The sequence below is a fragment of the Nothobranchius furzeri genome, chromosome 8, assembly GCF_043380555.1.
Source record: "Nothobranchius furzeri strain GRZ-AD chromosome 8, NfurGRZ-RIMD1, whole genome shotgun sequence".
Classification (NCBI taxonomy): Eukaryota; Metazoa; Chordata; class Actinopteri; order Cyprinodontiformes; family Nothobranchiidae; genus Nothobranchius; species Nothobranchius furzeri.
This window is the reverse complement of record NC_091748.1, coordinates 54,518,859-54,538,698: the sequence shown is the minus strand read 5'-3', so window position 1 is coordinate 54,538,698 and position 19,840 is coordinate 54,518,859. Positions and strand designations below refer to the sequence as shown.

Genomic DNA, 19,840 nt, shown 5'->3' with positions numbered 1-19,840 from the left:
AGTGTTTCAGAGTCCAAATCTAAACGTTTATATGATTCTGGCAAATGAAAAGAAGAATTCATGATTTATCTCATTAGTGTTCATTTATTTATGTTTTCATTCATCATCAATTAATATCATCAATAACAAGAAAATATACTCTTTATTTCCAGAATTAATAAATATACATTTCTTTATAGACAAAATACACAATTTACAAAATGCTAAATGAGCTTCAAGAATCCCACACACAATTACTTTCATCACAGTAATAACTGCTGTTAAATTGTGCTATTCTCATTATTAATGTAAATCTTATTTTTCTATACATTATTACAGATTCATTAGGCAAAGGACTCCTATGATCTGCGTTTTATTCAAATACTTCCATGAGGTTTGGACTTCTCCCTCTACAATATGCTTGTATTTGTGTTTGAGCACAGTTAAAGACTATCTTTTTGGAGATTGCTGACAGTGGGACTGTCCCACTTGAAGACACGTCCTCCTGACTGAAGAGACTCCCCATCTCTCATCTGCTGTCCTTGTTTTGTGTTCATCAGGTTTCTGCCTCTGCTATAGTGTTTGTCCATCAGATACTGTTGTGTTGTGGTCAGGAGGTGAGCAGCATGTGTGATAAGAGCCAGGCTGATATGCAGGACAGTGTGAGTGAGCTGGGAACCAGCGGGGTCGAGCTGAGGCTACTCAGAGTGGACGACGGAGAACCAGGGTGTCTCTCTGTGCTGTGGCTCTCCACCCGTCTCTGTTGTTCTTGGTGGGTGAAAGAAGACTCCACTGTTACGTAACCATTAATTATCCTCACATTAGGTGGTGGAGTTGTGCTGGAGGAAACAAGAGGGCGGGTTGATGTTAAGCAATGTTTCATTGGGTACATTTACATTTTGATGCATATTCAAAATTGTAGAAAACATTTAGGTTGTTTTTGTTCTTTTTGAAGTCCCTACATTTTGACTTATGAATCATTCAGACAAAAAACAAAAGAGACGAAACAGTTTGTGTTGACATAATACACTCAACAAAAATATAAACGAAACACCTTTGTTTCTGCTCCGATTTTTCATGAGATTTAGTTAAAGATCTAAAATTCATTCCAGATACACAATATCACCATTTCTCTCAAACATTGTTCACAAATCAGTCTAAATGTGTGATAGTGAGGGTGGCCTTTTATTGTGGGCAGTATAAGGTAAGCCTGTGCAGTACTCATGATATTAGATCAGCATCTTGATGTGGCACACCTGTGAGGTGGGATGGATTATTGTTTGAGAGAAATGGTAATATTGTGTATCTGGAATGAATTTTAGGTCTTTAAGTCCATCTCAAGAAAAATCGGAGCAGAAACAAAGGTGTTGCGTTTCTATTTTAGTTGAGTGTATAAACTCATTTTTAAGACCGATGTTCTAAAGTATTCGGATATGAAGAAGCTTTGTTAAAATCAACATGTTTGAAGATTTAAAAATACATATTGAGACCTATCTAGAAAAAATTTCCAAATATATCAGATACTTACACACAAAATAAAAAATTTGCACCAAAATGGGATTACCAAACAACTATTGGCCGAGCTCCTGTGAATGATCAACTGTCTTTGGTTCGATTTTAGGTTGTTGCAGGACTTTCATAAAACTTGAAGAAACTTTTAATTCTGAGTATATTTTTGAGAAAGAAATCACTTTCTCCTTCTGCCTAAAAAGCTTTGCTCTTACAGTTTATTTCATCTAAGTATAATTATAATAACTAAATCAATATTTTATTGCTTTAAGTTTTATGTTACACATATTGAAAGAAAAGGTGTCTTTAGGCACGAGATACAAAATCCGACGTGTGGGTACAACAACAAAAAATTAGTTTTGACAATTTAAAGCTTCAGTACAGCTACTTGAATAATTGGATCAATCTTTTTTTCCAATGGGTTTTTCTGCACAACATCCTGTCATGATCACTATGAAGAACTAGTCAGACAATGAGCGAGAAAGGACAGAGTCTGACCCTAAAGAGAAGAGAAGCTCAGGTGTGTTCAGGAGAGATGTATTCCCTTCTGAAGAACTTCTGTTTGTGCAGATCATCATGAAGAATTTGAGCATTCTGTAGTCAAGTCAAAATGTCTATGGTAAAAAAAGGCATACCAATCAAAACTACATTTTGCGTAGACCTGCAACTTTTAAACCCCTAATCTTAAATTTAAATGTTATGACATTTTTTCCGAGTTATAATAGTTGTATGGTTGATACAAAACATTTTTATGAAGTGCTTTCCACTAAATTCCTCTCACATGATGTAATTTCAGCCGTTTTCTTGACAATTTCAGTACCTTCCTGAATGAGCCATTTCAGAGCTCTGTCCCTTTAAGAAAATAAGCTGGAGCTGGCCACGCCCACTATCCCCAGCTCAGGATGCTATAAGCTGAGAAGCTCTCATACCCAGGTGGGGCTAGGATTAGAGCCACTGCTCCTCTAGCAGCATGTGAGAGTCAGTATTCTATTTTCCCCATTAGTGACATCACAAAGAAAGACTTTTTGAAACAGCTTGTTTTAGGCACAAAAATCCTAAAACCAAACACTGACAGAAAACAGATTAGACATGGTTTTTTTTTAATGATTTTTGTGTTTTTACACCAACAGCAGAGACACATGGCAGCACAAAATAATATTAATATGGCCCCTTAAATGATAATCAATTTACAGCATGCTATGTGAGTTATTTTATAAATTAGTCACCATCTTCTAAAAATATAATTCATGACAGGACTTCTTACCCATCCGCGATGCGAACCCACAGGTCACTGAAGAGACGGGGCCTTCCGTGGCCACGGTGAGCCTTTTTGGGCCGTTTATGTCGTCCAAATTCTTCTAACTGAGTCAGGCTGTCCGGTAGAAGCATGTGAGGCAGGCTGTCTCCTTCAAGCTCAGTTTCTTCTGGGTCATCTATCTCCACCCGTGGACTGGTCATCCAGCTGGTGGGGGGCACTGTGCCGGTGTCCGAGCTTCCCTGGTGCGACTCCACTACAGGCAGGTCTGGGTCTTGTTTGCTTCTGGGAAAAGGGAAAGTAGGGGGGAGGGGGCATGCATGGAATCAATTAATGAAAACGTTTCATTATATAAATCTCAACATAATCATAAGTTTCACTAAAACAATCTACTTACACAGCAAACGGGAAGTGAGAGCTCTTTTGCAGTGCTGTTTTACATTCTTTAACCTGCTGCTAGTGAATGTTATTTTATGTGGTTTCTGAACTCTCTGCTGCTTTCCACTTCCAACTTGTAACTTTAGTCAAGGACACAAAGCAAAGCCTTGCCCTGTTAATAATGTCCTGAGTGGCTGAAAACCCAGCAGGCAACATTAGGGGGAAATGTAACCCTCACGGTCGCTATACGTATTTAAGCAAGACCAACATTAGACCAAAAAAAAGACCACCCAGAATCTCCAGCAGTACAGTAAATATCTCTCTTGCAGTCATTACTCATTCTCTTGTGTTCTTTTCTCGTCAATATGGCCTGAATGTAATGTTTTTACATAGCAGAGAACAATTAAAAGATTTCTCACTATACATCACTAAATTAAATATTACTTGATCAGCTGTTGGACAAAATGTTGTCATTTTGCACCGATGGCTTCACTAATGAGCAGTTTCATCTCTCCCACATAGTTATTTTAAATTAGAATGTTTCCACTTCAGTCTCTGATGGCTCGGTCAGTGTGATAACAGCTTCAGGTCTGCGGTCCGGCTCCTGTTCAGCCAGACTCAGTTCAGGTCTGGTTCCGTCTGTCAGTCAATTTCATGATTGCACGTTGTTGCCAGCCAGTTAGAAACACTCCAGGTTCGAGGCTTGTGGTTTTCATAAACACCTCTCACACTGCGGTCTTTTTCCATGCCTGTCATGTCACCTTGTATCGGGGGAGCTACAGGAGTGTGTTTGCATTCAAGTGTGTGTACCATACACTGGTATTTTGTGACCACAGCACGTCAGTCCACTTGTCAGCTTTTAAAACATGAACCACAGCTGGTTGATCTGTATAAGCAGGGCGGAGGAAAGCAATGGGGACGATTAGGCACCACGTGCTGACAGGCAAGGCAGGCAATTGATTTGGCCTCTCAGGCCACAAGGGGGCCCCAGAGGGCCAAAATACAGTGACGTCAGAACTACAACAGTAGCGATCGCTATCCCTGTCCTTGTTTCTTTTCTTTTCTTGCTTTGATTCAAGTTGTAAATACAACAAAATTCTGCACTAATTTATTTTGAGTCTTGTTTAGAGCACATATTCACCACTGCTACCCCTGTTCCCTGGTACTTTGCATCCCCCCCCCCACACACACACACCCACACACACGTGCGTGGGCATGTGCTCATGTGTTGTGGTGAGAACAGTCAGAGCTGGCAGTTTGCTTTGGCAGCTAAAGATGAGAGGGAGGTGATGTGGGGCAGGAGCAAGGTGAAGGGAGTTAAAGATGTTTCAAAGGATTTTTGCATAGCTGAGCTTTATTTGTTACAGAGCTCCATTTGGATCGTCTCTGCAGTGAGTCAAGATGAATCTACTGGAGTTGAAAGGCTCAATTATACAGGATTAGATGGCAGGGTGCAGGGCTAAGTTGTGGGGAAGCACATATGGGGTGAACTTATAAAGACACATCTGGATGTGGAACTGCTCTGTCTGTATAGCATAACATTAGCAGCTTGGAAGTTCATCTGGTCATGTCTTGTTTTGCTTGTGTTCCAAACTATTGTTACACTTGTGACTCACCAGCCACTTTTTTATGTTAACGTTTCAAACTGCAGGAGTATTCTTAGGTGTGTTCTTACTGTGTCGTGGTTCTAATTCCATGCTTTCGTTCTTTTTTAAACACAGAAACAGTTTTGTTTACCTGTTTTGTAGCTACAGTTTCGCCGGATGCAGGAGTATTTTTTGTCACTTCAAGTCTCCTGGTACAGGTGTGCAGTGGTTACTTACTCTGTGCCTGTTTCTTGATGGTCTGAAGGCATGTGGACAACTTCATAGCCCTCCTGCCTGAGGATGTCCAGCACACTGTGGTTCCCGAGGAAGTGACCTAAGAGTGAACAAACAGAAATGCAAGAACTTACAACTAATTTGTTGCAAAGCATTTTTTTTCTCTACATAAGGAGGACTGAACTGCTTCATGCAAATGAATCCATGTGAAAATCAGAAAGTATAATTCTGTTAAGCTAATTTGTGTGAAATCATGGTTGCATCACCAATTTTTCGGCTTGATTTGTTTTTTGCTTCTTGGAGCACGTCTGGTGTTTGATGCGAGCCTTATGTCATGTCCCTGAGCAGAGGTGAGTTCCATCATCTCCTCTCACCAGAACCTGAGTTCATTCTCCGCAGGTGGGGAGCAGAGGGAACTACAGCTGCAGACGATTCCCTAATCAGGAACGCAGGTTTAAAAGGAGGACGGAGACACTTCATTTCGCCGGATGATTGTACCAGTTCAGGTAGCACCAGCCACTCGACCTTGAACCTTGAAACCTGTTTAACTCGTGTTTGGATTATTGACCTTGGATCATAGTTTCGGATTTGGATTTGGATATTCCCTTATACTTGTTTGTCTCGCTCAGGATCACCTCATCATCATCTCACCCTCGCTGTCTCCAATTCTGGATTATTCTACACGTCCCGTCCTCCTCCGACGTTCCGGCTCGGATTTCCCTCTGCTGCCTCACTCTACGACATCTCTCATCCTCTGCTCAGCGTCCTTCCCGGCTACACTTCCTCTCAGCACCGACACCTCAAAGACTCGAGCCGTCTTGGCTCCTCAGCACAGGACTTCCCTGTAGCAGCTCTTAGTTCCGTTTATAATAAAGACATTTTACTTTATTTTTTGGACTTGTGTGATGATTCTGCATGTCTTGGGTTAGGCACTTACCTCGAGCCATGACACCTTAACAGTTCCCAGATATTACGGCTGTACTAAACAGAGCCACTTGTGAGGAGTTTTTGCTTGATGAGTGATGAAAAGATGAAATAGTCAACGTGCTGCCAGCTCAAGACTCACAAACATTTGAACTGAGTGGTTTTTAAGTTCTTGATTTTTGAAAAACTCAATCTCACTCATTATTTCTGTCAGATTCCTGCTGATCCATAACTCCATCTTGTTGACGTTCGACCTCTTGGCTCCAATTATCTCTCAGCTGTGATTCCTTCAGTCCAACATCAAACAAGTGACCCTTAGCCCCACGCTGATGAAAGCTTTTTTTTTTCTCTTTTTATTTCTCCTGTCAGCTGATAATCGTGTCACTCAACTCACCAATAAGTTGTCACGCAGCCTGACATCACCTTTGCTAACACGCATACCATAAGAGAGGAATTCATATTTGTTCAATCACACTCAGGAGTTCTCTTCCTCGCCCACACGCTCCCACTCTACAGTGATTTATTACCACGATGACAATATTGGAGCCTCTTATTTGCTTTCTGTCAGGGCCCTCAGCTCCCACTCAGCTCATCACCAATCGAATTTTACCATTAAAATGTTCCCGATTATTCCTGAAAGTCAAAGAAAAAAGGCACGGTGTTGCACTTCTTGGCAGCTAAGTTCAAAGGCAGCTCTGCGGTGCAGACTGCCGAGGAAGAGGAGGCAGGATCAGATGGGATCACACAGATGACTGGGTGTGAGTTTCTTGTCCAGATAAGGTGGATCTATTTATGTGTGTGTTCAGACTAAACATCAGGTAGCATCATGGGAAAAAAAATACTGAAAAAAGTTGATTGAAAGAAAAAGAAAGAATTCTTAAAGCAGTGAATATGGTAAATGGCTTGTATTTGATATAGTGCCTTCTAGAGTCCTAGAACCCCCCAAGGCGCTTTACAACACAGTCATTCACACCCTGGTTGTGATGTAGTCACAGCTGTCCTGGGGCACACTGACAGAGGCGAGTCTGCCGTTCAGAGACACCACCAGTCCCTCTGACCACCACCAACAGGCAAGGGGGATTAAGTGTCTTGTCCAAGGACACAACAGCGACAGACTGAGCTGGGCTCAAACCTGCAACCTTCCAATTATGGGGCGAGCACTTAACTCCTGTGCCACCGTCGCCTCTTTACTTAAGTAAATTGTTCAAATGCTGATTATTAATTTTAAAAAATGAAATAAATTAACTCTTTTACTCAATATGAGTTATTTTTGTCAGCCTGAATTTGTACCCAGAAATAAAATGGTTCGTTTCAATGAAGCTCTACCTAAGCCCGCTCTGACAAAATTTGCCTACAACAGCGTCTTACAGCCTAATTCTTACTCCTCTGTCAGCTCTGCGAAGGAGAGACGTACACTCATTGACAGACACATTTTATTTTCTCCATCACCTGAGGAGTGTTGCAATGAAATTCCTCTCCAAGACAACAGAGGGCAAAGCGCTATTCTGGGGCATCCTGCCACCATTACGGGCACATCCACGACACTGTATTTCCTAATGTGTTTGCATAGTTTTAATGTACATGTTTTAGTTATTTTTAAAACACAGAAAACATTTTTTTTACCTTGCTGACAGTTTCTTTTGCCAACTGCAAAACTTCCTCAGAGCTGACGCTGATGGTGGCGTCACTTCCTACTCCGTTTATCCAAGGGCAGCAGAGGACATTGTCGCCCTCTGCTGCCCACTCTCCCCTCACCAATGACACAGAGACATAAACAGAGAAGGGAGTCACGCCACCATCGGCGTCAGCTCTGATGTTTTGTCTCAAAAATTGTGTTTTCAGTGTTGCTCTTCAGTGTTCTTTCCATGCTTGGTAGTGTTCACCCAAAGGCTACTTGTGTTTAAGCAATGAATAGTATGCGTGTGTCATGTGAAAATGTGGCTGTGTTTACCAAATGAAAACACGTGTTCTATTTTGGGAACTTGTTATGATATGTGGTAGCAGGGTTTTGTTGTAAAGGGAAGCCACGGTTTAGGAATTTGTGTGTTATGTTTGGGGTTTTGTGTGTGCAGTTTTGAAAGAAACGTACAGTTTTGAAAAACGTGTTTTAGCAATCGAAAAAAACTGTAATAAACAATATTTGGTGAGTGTCTTTGTAGATTTACAAAAAGCGTGTGATACACATATAATATTAGATAAATTATACCAATACGGGATTAGAGGAGTAGCACATAAGTGGGTCCGAAGTTATTTGGTTGACCGACAACAGTTTGTGGAAATTAATAATACCAAATCCTTTATAAATAATATTGGTTTTGGAGTACCACAAGGATTGGTCCTTGGGCCATTACTTTTTCTTTTGTACATTAATGATATTGATATGGTTTCTAAATTATTCAACTGTATACCATTTGCAGATGATACTACCTTATTTTATCCAGGAGAAAATATAAACAATGTGTTAGAGTGGGGGGGTGAACGACAGGCTTTGAGTTGAACAGCCAATGTCTGATGTGTAAAGGGGGCAGATATTAAGTTTTTGCTTCTTTCTGCTGCTTTTCATTTATGATTATTTGAGAACATGAATTGTTTTAATGTAAATTTTGTTTGATTGCATAAAATTAAATAAAAAATGGAAATGGAAACATAAAACATGTGGGATGGCGGCCCTTGAGGAATGGAATTTGACACCTGTGTCTAAGACTATCTAATAATATCTAAAAATAGTTCTCACCTCTCTTTTACTCAAACATTCTTCTCTTCCTTTCATCCCCTTCATCTAACAATGTTGGGGCCAAAGGGAGCTCCTTTAGCGACCACACGCTGACAGATTCAGCCTCCCTCATATCTGTGTCAAGCAGCTATTTCATTAGTGTCTGTGAGTCGGGACGGAGGATACAATGCCCTGTGTTCACCATGTGTGTGGTCAAGCTCACTGTTGTCATATGTCGATCTGACTTCCTCTGCTTAAATTACACAAAAACAGGGTTTGTGTGTTTTGTTTGTGTCAGTAGACAACCCAGTAGTTTTCATTTTGTAAACCAGATTTTTTTTAATTTTCTTTCAGTTCATTTCTAGTGTTGTGCTCTTTGGATGCAGTTAAGTTACTTTTATTATAGTGGTTTTGCATTCATGTTTCATGGTTTTTATCCTTTGTTTTCAAAGGATGTTCAAACCACATGAACAATTCAGTAAAATAAACTTTCATTTTCTGACATCTCATTCACATGCAAGCAGTCACTGGTGAGAAAAAAACAGGGTTTTAAACACTTTTAAAGTCTGACATCAGATTCTGCTTCACATAGGTTTACCTTTGGTTTGTGTTTTGAGCAAGTAGTAGCAGTCACAACATAAATGGAGCCGTTAATCTATGGATAAAAGTTATTTGTAAACACACTAAACTTGGGTCATGCTAAAAAAAATCTAATTCAAATTATTTCAAACAAATTTTTTCCAATGCCGATCTACACATATTTAGGAACAAGTTCCCAAATGAAGTGTAAAATAAAGCTAAAACAAGTAAGCCCATTCCCGCCATTCTGATAAAAAATGATTTTCATAATTATGATTTAGCAATCTCATCATAATGAGAGTGTCACATAATGATGGGATACTATCTCATCAGTATGAGATACTATCTCATCATTATGACACACTAAGTCAAAATTGTGAGATAATTATTTAATCAGAATGGCATGATTGGGCTTCTATGGGTTCCAATGTAAAAAGTAAAAATGAAAATTTGGAAGGAATTACAGAATAATTTCTTAAGCTGTGTTTTCATTTCAATTATCAAAATATTCATGAAAGTATGCAAATCTTTCTCATCATCCTAAATATATTTCATTTGCCAATTAGACAACAATAAAGTTGTAAATTTGATCTTACCCTCTTGCTTGAGGGTGTCAATGATGGCCTTCTGGACAGCAATCAGGTTGGCAGTCTTACCCATGATTGTGGTTTTGAGTAATGAACAGGGCTGGGAGTTTTTAAAAGCCTCAGGAATCTTTTGCAGGTGTTTAGAGTTAATTAGTTCATTCAAATGATTAGGCTAATAGCTCGTTTAGAGAACCTTTTCATGATATGCTAATTTTTGAGATAGGAATTTTGGGTTTTCATGAGCTGTATGCCAAAATCATCAATATTAGAAACAATAAAGGGCTTGAACTACTTCAGTTGTGTGTACTGAATCTAATATATGTGAAAGTCTAATGTTTATCAGTACTTTACAGACAATAATGAACTTTATCACAATATGCTAATTTTTTCAGAAGGACCTGTATATATATATATATATATACATATTACACTACTCATCCAGGTAGTGTCAAATCTGGAACCCTCCTACGTAGACTGAACTTTAAATACTAACCAGTCTCTCCGAGCTGCTAGCAGGGAGCTTATTGTCCACAGTTGTGAACCACTGGATTTTTTTTTCGTATTTAGTCTACATTTTTGATCACCCGCTGGGAAGCAGCTCCCACTGGATCTCTGACCTGGGCCTTTTTGAATCTAACCTGAATTTTTTTTATTCAGGAAAGCTTTTAATACTCGCTAGCGGGGACTTTCATTCTGGATTTCGGGCTTAGTTTACTCTCTTGTTTAATGTTATTTAACAAACTTATATCTACTTTTGTTTTGAATTTAGACTTGTTAAGCACTTGGCTGACTAGTTGGCGGCTTGTAAAGGGCTATAATAACCAAATGAATGAATTAAATCAACTTTTACTCAGTAGTTTGTTGATTGGTTTCTGGATCTGCCAAAGGTGTGGGTAAGAATCTGAATCACAAATGTCCTGACTCAAAGAAATCAGGGGAAGTGCAGTCCCCACTCAAGTCTGAATCTCATTTAATCCTGCATATAATTTTGCAGTCGATGCCACTGCTACAAGAAGGTGGCAGGTTTAAATCCTGGCTGCTGTCTCTCTGTGTTAGCATGTTCTTCCCAAGCATGTGTGGGATTTCTCCTGGCGCTTCAACAGGCCAACAGGTTCCTCAGAGTAAAAAGTCTTTGGCTACTGACAGAGCCCGGTGCTTGGTTTATGCCAAATCCTTTTGTTTTTGCACAGTCTTTGTTGTGCCTTTAGTTTGTTTTAAAATGTTCTTCGATTTCTCTATCTACTCCTGTATTTGGGTTCTTCACCAAACACTACATCGCTTTGACACTTTGTTGTGTTCAGGATCATTTACAAGCACTCAGTCCTCAAAAAGTCCATTTTACACACAAATAAAACTGGTGAACAAAGCCAATTTGTCTGAGTCTGAAGGCCAAAAAACAACTCATATCCAAACAATCTGATGCTCTCATTGAAGTAAATAAAAAACAATCCTCCAGGGGTTGGATGGTTCTTCTTGAGTTGGTGTAATTTATCAGACAAACAGAAGTTTCAGACTTCCTCAAAACATTGCGTAACACTCTATTTCATCTGAGAGCAGTGAGTTGTGTGTTTGCTTCTGTGTAGGTTTGTGGTTCGTCCTCGTGTGTGGTTGGGTGAGAGATAATAACTGCTGAGTGTGTGAGAGTGGCTCAGTGTGTGTGTTTGTGGAAGGTCCAGACAGTAAATAGTGTGGTGTTTCAGAAGCAGAGGCCAGATCCAACAAACAACTTCATTAATCAAGCTGTAATGAGAGGTCAGCTGACATTCGTTCAACCAATGCTTGCTGCATTTGAACGCCCAACACACTAGTTAAAATCTCACTTTTTCTACTGTTATTTATGCTTTGTGCGACATCTGCCAAAATGGAAGCAAAACATATTATTTTTGTTATTTGGGGGATATTTTTAAATGTTTGCCCCATTTATCCCACATTTTTAGTAAAAACAGCCTAAAGTGTTTTTTATTTTTTTTATCAGGAAGATGCAGAACACATCTTAGACTAGTTCATTACAGATACATGAAATATATTCACAGGTTTTGTTTGTGTAAAAACATAAAATATGTGAAAAAATGTCATGCATTTCAATACCAAAAGGGATAACAAACTTCCCTTCCTCTGATCTGGTTTCCAAGGCAACATGTCACGCTGCCTCCTTCACAACCCTCGACATCCTTCGGGGGAGGACCACACACTCACTCAGGCCAACCGAACTCCACTACCCAGCATTCCCAGCGCCAGTCTTCTGGCCCACGTCACCCGCCACATCTACATAAGGAAGTACAGCTCAACGCCAAGCCACTCAGTCATCGTTCTAACTGAACTGTGCTCTGAGTTCCGACCAGATCCAACCCGATCACTCAGCCCATTCTGACCAGATCAGCCCGTGCTACTCACCCTGCCGAATCAAAGTAAGTCAGCTTGTTACCTTTGGAGTCGCCATGCTCTCCAGTCATTATGTCATTATACGGTTTGACTCCTAGAACAAACCACGTGTCAACCTGCCCGGCGTCAGCCACTCTGCGCTTGGGTTTACAAACACGCTACATCCCGAACTCTCCCTCCGGTTCAGCTCAGCTTGAGTCAGGCCTCACAGGATGACTGAGTCTAATATTGACCCAGCAGAGTTTGAGTCCCTGCAATCGCAGGTGATCCAGATGGGAGCTACTGTGGGACGCCTAGCTGACAAGGTGGAGTCCATAGCCACAGTAGTTCTCCAGCTTTCCGCTGTGCAGCAGCAGTAGCAGACCTCCAGAGAAAGGGAGTTACCGATCCTCAGCCTCCCGGAGAAGTGGGACGGCACGCACGGCTCCCCTGAGGGAATGTTAGCCACACTCGCCATGACCTTCGAGTGTCAGCCCCACCGCTATGCCACAGCCCGCTCCCGCATGGCGCTGTTCACCTCCCTCCTCACCGGCCGAGCTCAGGAGTGGGCCGCAGCCCTGTATAACAAGAAACCGGAGGCCTGCAATGACTATGATGTTTTTGTGGCCAAACTGAGGAGGGCTTTTGTTCCCCCCAGCGGTGAGATATCGACGGAGGCCCAACTCCTTCAGCTCCGACAGGGGAGTCAGACTGTAGCCCAGTACATGTCCCGGTTCCGAACCACGGCTGCCAAACTGCAATGGGGGGATGATGCCCTGATAGCAGTCTACCTTGAGGGGCTCTCCCCGCGTTTCCGAGACGGAATGATAGGGAGGGAGACCCCAGAGACCCTGGACGAGGCGGCCGACCTTGCTCTTCAGATGGCCCTGCGCCTTTTCCCCCGTCGACCCACTGAACCACCTGTAACGACAAACTCAGCACCAGCCCGTCCTCGCCCAGTCAGTTTGTCCCCTGACGAATTCATGCAGCTGGGACACCTGAACCCAGAAGAGAGAGAGAGATGCTGTAGGGAGGGGCTGTGCGCCTACTGTGGTGCTCCTGGCCATCGGCATATCACCTGTCCCCTCCGGCCGGGAAACGCAGACTCCAAGTAGGCAGCAGCAGAGGGGTCCTACTTGGAGTAACCGGAGCCCCCTCGACCCGCACCTTGCTCAAAGGGACTCTTCATCTTCCCCAGGGACCCGTCGAGCTGGAGGCGCTCCTGGACTCCGGAGCAGCCAACTGCTTCATGGATCAAGATCTAGCCTCTCGACTTCGGGTTCCCCTGTCCTCCCTCCGCCAGACCATTCCCGTCACCTCCGTGGATGGAACCCCTATCAAACCCTATCCAATCCGCCAAGAGACAGTTGGTCTCCGCATGGTTCCCCACTCCGAGACTCTCTGGTTCCTCATTGTGACAGCTCCTTTGTCCCCCCTTATCCTGGGTCACTCCTGGTTCCTGCGCCATAATCCCCATATCTCCTGGTCGTCTGGCCGAGTGCTTACCAGGGGTGCTGCCTGCCATTCTCATCGACCTCCTCAACCCGACTCAGAGCCTGGCCACCCAGTTCCTGAGGATGTCGATAGTTCACAGTTCCCCTCCTGTTATCATGACCTGGCTCAGGTTTTTTCAAAGAGTCCTACCACCGTCTTGCCTCCTCACCGCCCTTATGACCTGGAGATAAAACTCCTGCCCGGTTCTGTTCCACCACGGGGCCGCTTGTACTCCCTGTCCCCAGTAGAGACTCAGGCCATGGATGCCTATATCGCCGACGCTCTTCAACATGGGTTCATCCGCCTTCCACCTCGCCAGGAGCCGTGGGTTTCTTCTTCGTGAAGAAGAAGGAAGGGGGTCTTCGACCCTGCATTGACTATCGGGGTTTAAATAAGATCACGGTCCGAGATCGTCACCCCTTGCCTTTGATGACAACCGCCCTGAACGTAGTGTCCCAGTCCACCATCTTCACCAAGTTGGACCTGCGCAGTGCTTACAATCTAGTCAGGATAAAGCAAGGTGACGAGTGGAAAACCACCTTTATCATCCCGACAGGCCACTGGGAATACCTAGTGATGCCCTTTGGCCTATGCAACAGCCCCACAGTTTTCCAACGCCTGATCACGAATGTCCTGAGGGACATGTTGGGCAGATGGGTTTTCGTTTATCTCGACGACATATTGATTTATTCCCGAACCCTGGAGGAGCACGTCACACACGTCCGAGCAGTCCTTTCCCGGTTGTTGGAAAACCGGCTCTACTGTAAGTTAGAGTGATGTGCTTTTCATCAGGAGACCATTTCCTTCCTGGGGTTCATTGTCTCATCTCAGGGGTTCTCAATGGACCCCCAGAAAGTCCAGGCTGTGGCCCAGTGGCCGATACCCACTTCCCTGAAACAGCTTCAGAGCTTCCTGGGTTTCTCGAATTTCTATCGCCACTTTATATGCGGTTTCAGCTCCATAGTGGCTCCTCTCACTGCCCTAACCAGATCGTCAAACCAGACCCGCCCATTCCGTCTAACTCCTGAGGCCACACAGGCTTTCCACACCCTGGTCCACCGCTTCACCACTGCTCCATCCTCGTACATCCAGATCCAACAAGACATTTTGTAGTGGAGGTGGACGCTTCTGAGGTGGGGGCAGGGGCGGTCCTGTCCCAACGTGGTCCCGACTGTAAGCTTCATCCCTGTGCCTACTTTTCCCGTAAATTCTCTCCAACCCAAAGTAATTACGGGGTAGGCGACAGGGACCTCCTGGCCCTTAAATGGGCCTTGGAGGAATGGCGGCAGTGGTTGTTGGGTACATCGGACCCATTTACCATTTGGACGGACAACCAGAACCTCATCCACATCCAGAACGCTCGCCAACTCAATCCCAGTCAGGCCCGCTGGGCACTGTTGTTTGAATCATTTCACTTCCACCTGGCCTACCGCCCTGGTTCAAAGAATCTGAAGGCTGACACCCTTTCCCACCGTTACACCCAATCTGCACCCGTCAGGGAACCGCCACCCATTCTCCCTTTTGCCCGCTCCAAGAACCCAAACCAACCCCCGAGTTGAGATCTACAACCTCTCCCAATTCCACACCGACCATGGTCCCACATCGGCCTAGACTTTGTCACGGGGTTACCTCCTGTCAACCAGCTCGAGACCATCCTAACCATCGTGGACAGATTCTCGAAGGCGGTCCACCTAGTGGCTCTTCCTGGCCTGCCCACAGCCAAGCAGATGGCCGAAATCCTCCTGGAGCAGGTGGTGCGCCTCCATGGGTTTCCCCAGGACATTGTCTCAGATCGGGAACCCCAGTTTATGTCAAGATTTTGGAAGGCCTTCTGTCAGCTGGTTGGTGCCAGTAGTAGTCTCTCCTCTGGCTACCACCCCCAAACTAATGGGAAGACTGAGCTGGAAATCAGCAACTGGGTCGGTACCTCCGCTGCTTTGCTTCGTGCCGACCAACCACTTGGCCCAAATACCTCTTGTGGGCGGAGATGTCCCACAATCTCCACGTCTCCTCGGCCACTGGTCTCTCCCGTTTGAGTTATGATACGGATATCAGCCCACTCTCTTCCACCACCAGGAACCTGAGACTGAGGTCCCCACTGCCCAGACCCTGGTCCGGCGTTGCTGCCTCACCTGGGTCCATGCTCGGGCAGCCATCAAGCGAGCTAACACAGAATACTCTCGCCAGCACAAACACCGCCACCGGGCTGGGCCAACTTTTCAACCTGGCGACAAGGTATGGGTGTCCACTCAGAACATGTGCCTACCCGCTGGCTCCCGGAAGCTCGCTCCACGATTTTTGGGGCCCTACCCTGTGGAAAGGGTCATTAACCCGGTGGCATATCGTATCCGCCTGCCCAGGCCTCTCAAAGTCCATCCCGTCTTCCATGTGTCCCAGCTAAGACCAGTGCGTACTTCTTCCCTCGCTCCTCCTCCGGATCCCGAGCCTCCGCCTTGAGGGGTTGGCGAGGATGGGCTTTTCACTGTGTGGCGCCTGCTGGACGCCAGTCGTCATGTCAGAGGTTGGCAGTACCTAGTGGATTGGGCGGATTACGGTCCAGAGGAACGCTCCTGGGAGCCAACGAGTGCAATCATGGGCCCCTCGCTCATCTCGGACTTCTGGGCCCGCTGCCCTGGGACTTCTGGGGCCGTCCCTCAGGTGGGGGGTCCTGTCAAGCTGCCTCCTTCACAACCCTCGACATCCTCCGGGGGAGGACCACACACTCACTCAGGCCAACCGAACTCCACTACCCAGCATTCCCAGCGCCAGTCTTCCGGCCCACATCACCCGACACATCTACATAAGGAAGTACAGCTCAACGCCAAACCACTCACTCATCGTTCTAACCGAACTGTGCTCCGAGTTCCGACCAGATCCAACCCGATCACTCAGCCCGTTCTGACCAGATCAGCCCGTGCTACTCACCCTGCCGACTCAAAGTAAGCCAGCTTGTTACCTTTTGGAGTCACCGTGCTCTCCAGTCATTATACGGTTTGACTCCTAGAACAAACCGCGTGTCAACCTGCCCGGCGTCAGTCACTCCGCGCTTGGGTTTCCAAACATGCTACATCCCAAACTCTCGCTCCGGTTCAGCTCAGCTCGAGTCAGGCCTCACACAACAACCTCTGATAACTGTGATGATACTCAAGACAGCAAATAAGTAAGCATCACAGAATGAGGATCACAACGTGCTTTACATAGATCAAAAATAAAACAAATTGTAAAGTTATAAAACCATGATGATCTTAAAGTGACAGTGTGTATTTTTCCTGGCGATAGGAGGCAGTAGACATCTAAATCATTGCAAGCAAGCTGTATTTTTTTGTTGGAGTAAGGCCTTACCAACGGATGCCCATTAGGGCCAAAAATCACTATGGAGTGCAAACTTTAGCAAAATAACAAGCACATCAGACTCCCTTTCATCAGTGGCAACAAATGAAAAGGTAAATGTGTCAAACAACATTTAAGAATGACAAAAGTTTTGTAACCGTTTGTTACGAATCAGTAAATGTATTTTGTCCTCATGAGCTCCCGTAGAAGGAAACATGGCAACTAATATGGGGTCGCCCAGATATTTAGACACGCCCCCATGTATTTTAGACATGATATTTTTGGTTATGTGTTACGAAGCCAACTGGGCAACATTTCATTAATTTTCAACAACATTTGATGAATATTTCCAGAAATTAATGGTTAAAACTACACATTGTCTCTTTAAAACAGAAATAAATTAAAATCGGAAAACAAAGTCATGAAATTATAAAATGATCATACATGTCATGAAACAAATGAAAGGTGGTTACAAATTTGAGTTAGAAAATAAAAAAACAGATTTAGGTAAAAGCAGGGAGTAAAAAGGGCTATAAAGGAAATAGAAGTAGTTAGACATTTTTTGACATTTTTATGCTCGTGATTGCCCCCTCAGGCCAAATGCATAACTGCAGCTTCAATGGTAAGCTCGTGCATGAGGCACGCATGCTGTATGTGCACACTCCTGAACAAAAACAACAGCTGGCAATCAATGATTTCTAGCTCTGCAGGCCCAGCTGAGAAAAGATTATGATTTGTCAGTACTCGTGCACATTTGCAGATTATCATTCTCTTTCCTTGCTCATGGAAGAATGGGTCGAAGCGCAAATGGTTTCTTTGTTGGTAATCTGCGGGGAATATCAACAAGAACGTTCTATGGAAAGTAGGGTCCTCAGAAATGTTGCGAAGTTTGTTGCTAGGCGCTAGGAACAGCAACAAAGTCACTGAGTTGGCAACACTGCCTCTCGCTCTGTCGCTAAGCTACAAATAGTAAACGTTATGTGTTATGGCTATGGCTGAGCGTGAACGCGCATGACATCATCACGCATTACTCTACCTCTGGAAGGCACTGGGGAGCCAGGTTTGTTCGACCCGAACATGCTCTTTTTCTGTGATTTTACAGAAATGTGGAGCCAATCACAGTACAAATGTCTAACTTCCTTATGGTTCCTTTAATAAAAGGTCTTCAGCGGTTTTCAAAGGTGTCCAGACTAATACTATGTAAGGATAAAGGAAGTTAATTCCAAAGTTGGGGTGCAACAGCCTGGAAAGACCGATCACCTTGAATTTTATTTCTGGTCTTTGGAACTTCTAGAATATTCTGGTGTGTGGACCTGAGGGCTCGGGTTGGAGCATAAGGCTTTAACAGTTCAGTAATATAGGGAGGGACTTGACCATGTAGAGCATTGAAAGTTATAATCAGGATTCTAAAATTAACTCTAAAGATAATGGGTAACCAGTGCTGAGACGTCAGAATAGGAGTGATGTGTGCTCCTCTGTTTGCTTCAGTTAGGAGCCTCGCTGCTCAGACAGGGGAAAAAACTGCTGTTGATGAGGTTGGATAATCCAATACCCATACATTTTTTTTAGTTTACACCAATCAGTAAAATGGAAATTTTTTCCAGGAAGTTACATTTCAATAGAAAAGTTTTTCATCTATGCTAATCTGCAACCGCTGCATTTTCAGAATTCATGAGTATTTAAAATCAGCTACTGACCACAAACAAAGTAGGGTGACCCCAGTGTTTTATGTTTATAGTGACTTTTCTGACCTAATTTAACACAAGATTGAGAGTAAAAACAATCGTTATTGACCCTTTGCACGTGACGTCACGCCACTCATGTGACCGCCCCCTTCACCATGATGGACGGCAAAAAGACCGTTTACACCCGTTGAAACTCCAGTGAAGATAGTCAAAACAAGCCAGTTTGTAGCCTTTTATCGCTTTTATTTAGTTGATTTGACAGTAAAATGGTTTTAGCTTGCTGTGTGGTTGGCTGCACTAAGAGACAAGGACGTAAACTCAACTCGTTTTTTCTTTTTAATAACTTTGATGGAGACTGAGGCGGAGGTGAACTGCAGCGATCAATCAACCAAGCGGACCAGCAGGCCTCAGATTTGCAGCGAACATGTTTTGACCGGGTAAGATTAACGTTAATTTATTTCACGAGGAAGACAGGGACAGGGATAAATTTGATGTGTTTGTACTAGTTATTGATAATCCTGATGGATGGATATTTCACCACAGAGGCTGCACTCCGTCCACTGTGGTGTAAAGCGAGACATATATTAACAATATTAAAGCTCTGATGTATGATTATGTGTGTTAAAATTACATTATTTATTTATATTGTAACGTGAGGAAATATGGGTTTTCTGTCACAAAGCTGGTGTTTGACCCGACTGGGTCGCTCAGAACTTTAACACACAGATTGGGACCTTTGCAGACATGAAGTCTGCGAGAGTCTGGAAGAAGCCATAACATCAGCCACCTGCAGCGTCCAGAAGACGTGTTTCCATGAGTTGTACCCAGAACAAGTCAAAACATAAAGTTTAAACTTCCTTTTCTTGTTTTGAATGTTAAAAGTTTAATCATCAATTTGCTCATTATAAATGTGTTTTAATCAAATGAATGACTATTATGCTTTGGGAAATTATAAGAGATTTAATTAATCCATTCTTAATTAAATGTTAATGTTGAGAATGTTTGGTAACGACCTTCACACTCCTGCTTCTTCACACACCCAAACACGCCCACGCACATCTGCTCACAGTAAACTCCAAAACACATTTGCTGATGCACACGTTTGCTTTGAGAAGAGAAAGGCTTTTGGTAAGTTTCAGTCTTATGATTTCAGTTCGTGCTTGACAACGAAAGAGAGAGGACCTGAATAAACGCTAAAAGGGGGGAGCCGGTTGGCTCGTTTCTCC

General features: G+C 43.7%; 1 protein-coding gene across 1 annotated transcript in view; it reads right to left on the bottom strand.

Annotated features, from left to right (window-relative positions):
* Positions 1 to 363: 363 nt before the first annotated feature.
* trabd2b (TraB domain containing 2B) overlaps positions 364 to 19,840 on the bottom strand; it is a 101,933-nt gene continuing 82,456 nt past the window's right edge. The window contains exons 5-7 of the mRNA XM_015971420.3: positions 4,945 to 5,041; positions 2,753 to 3,028; positions 364 to 818 (exon numbers count right to left, since the gene is read on the bottom strand). Of these exons, the coding sequence (XP_015826906.1) occupies positions 590 to 818; positions 2,753 to 3,028; positions 4,945 to 5,041 (602 nt within the window). The 3' untranslated portion in view covers positions 364 to 589. The remainder of the gene's footprint in view (positions 819 to 2,752; positions 3,029 to 4,944; positions 5,042 to 19,840) is intronic.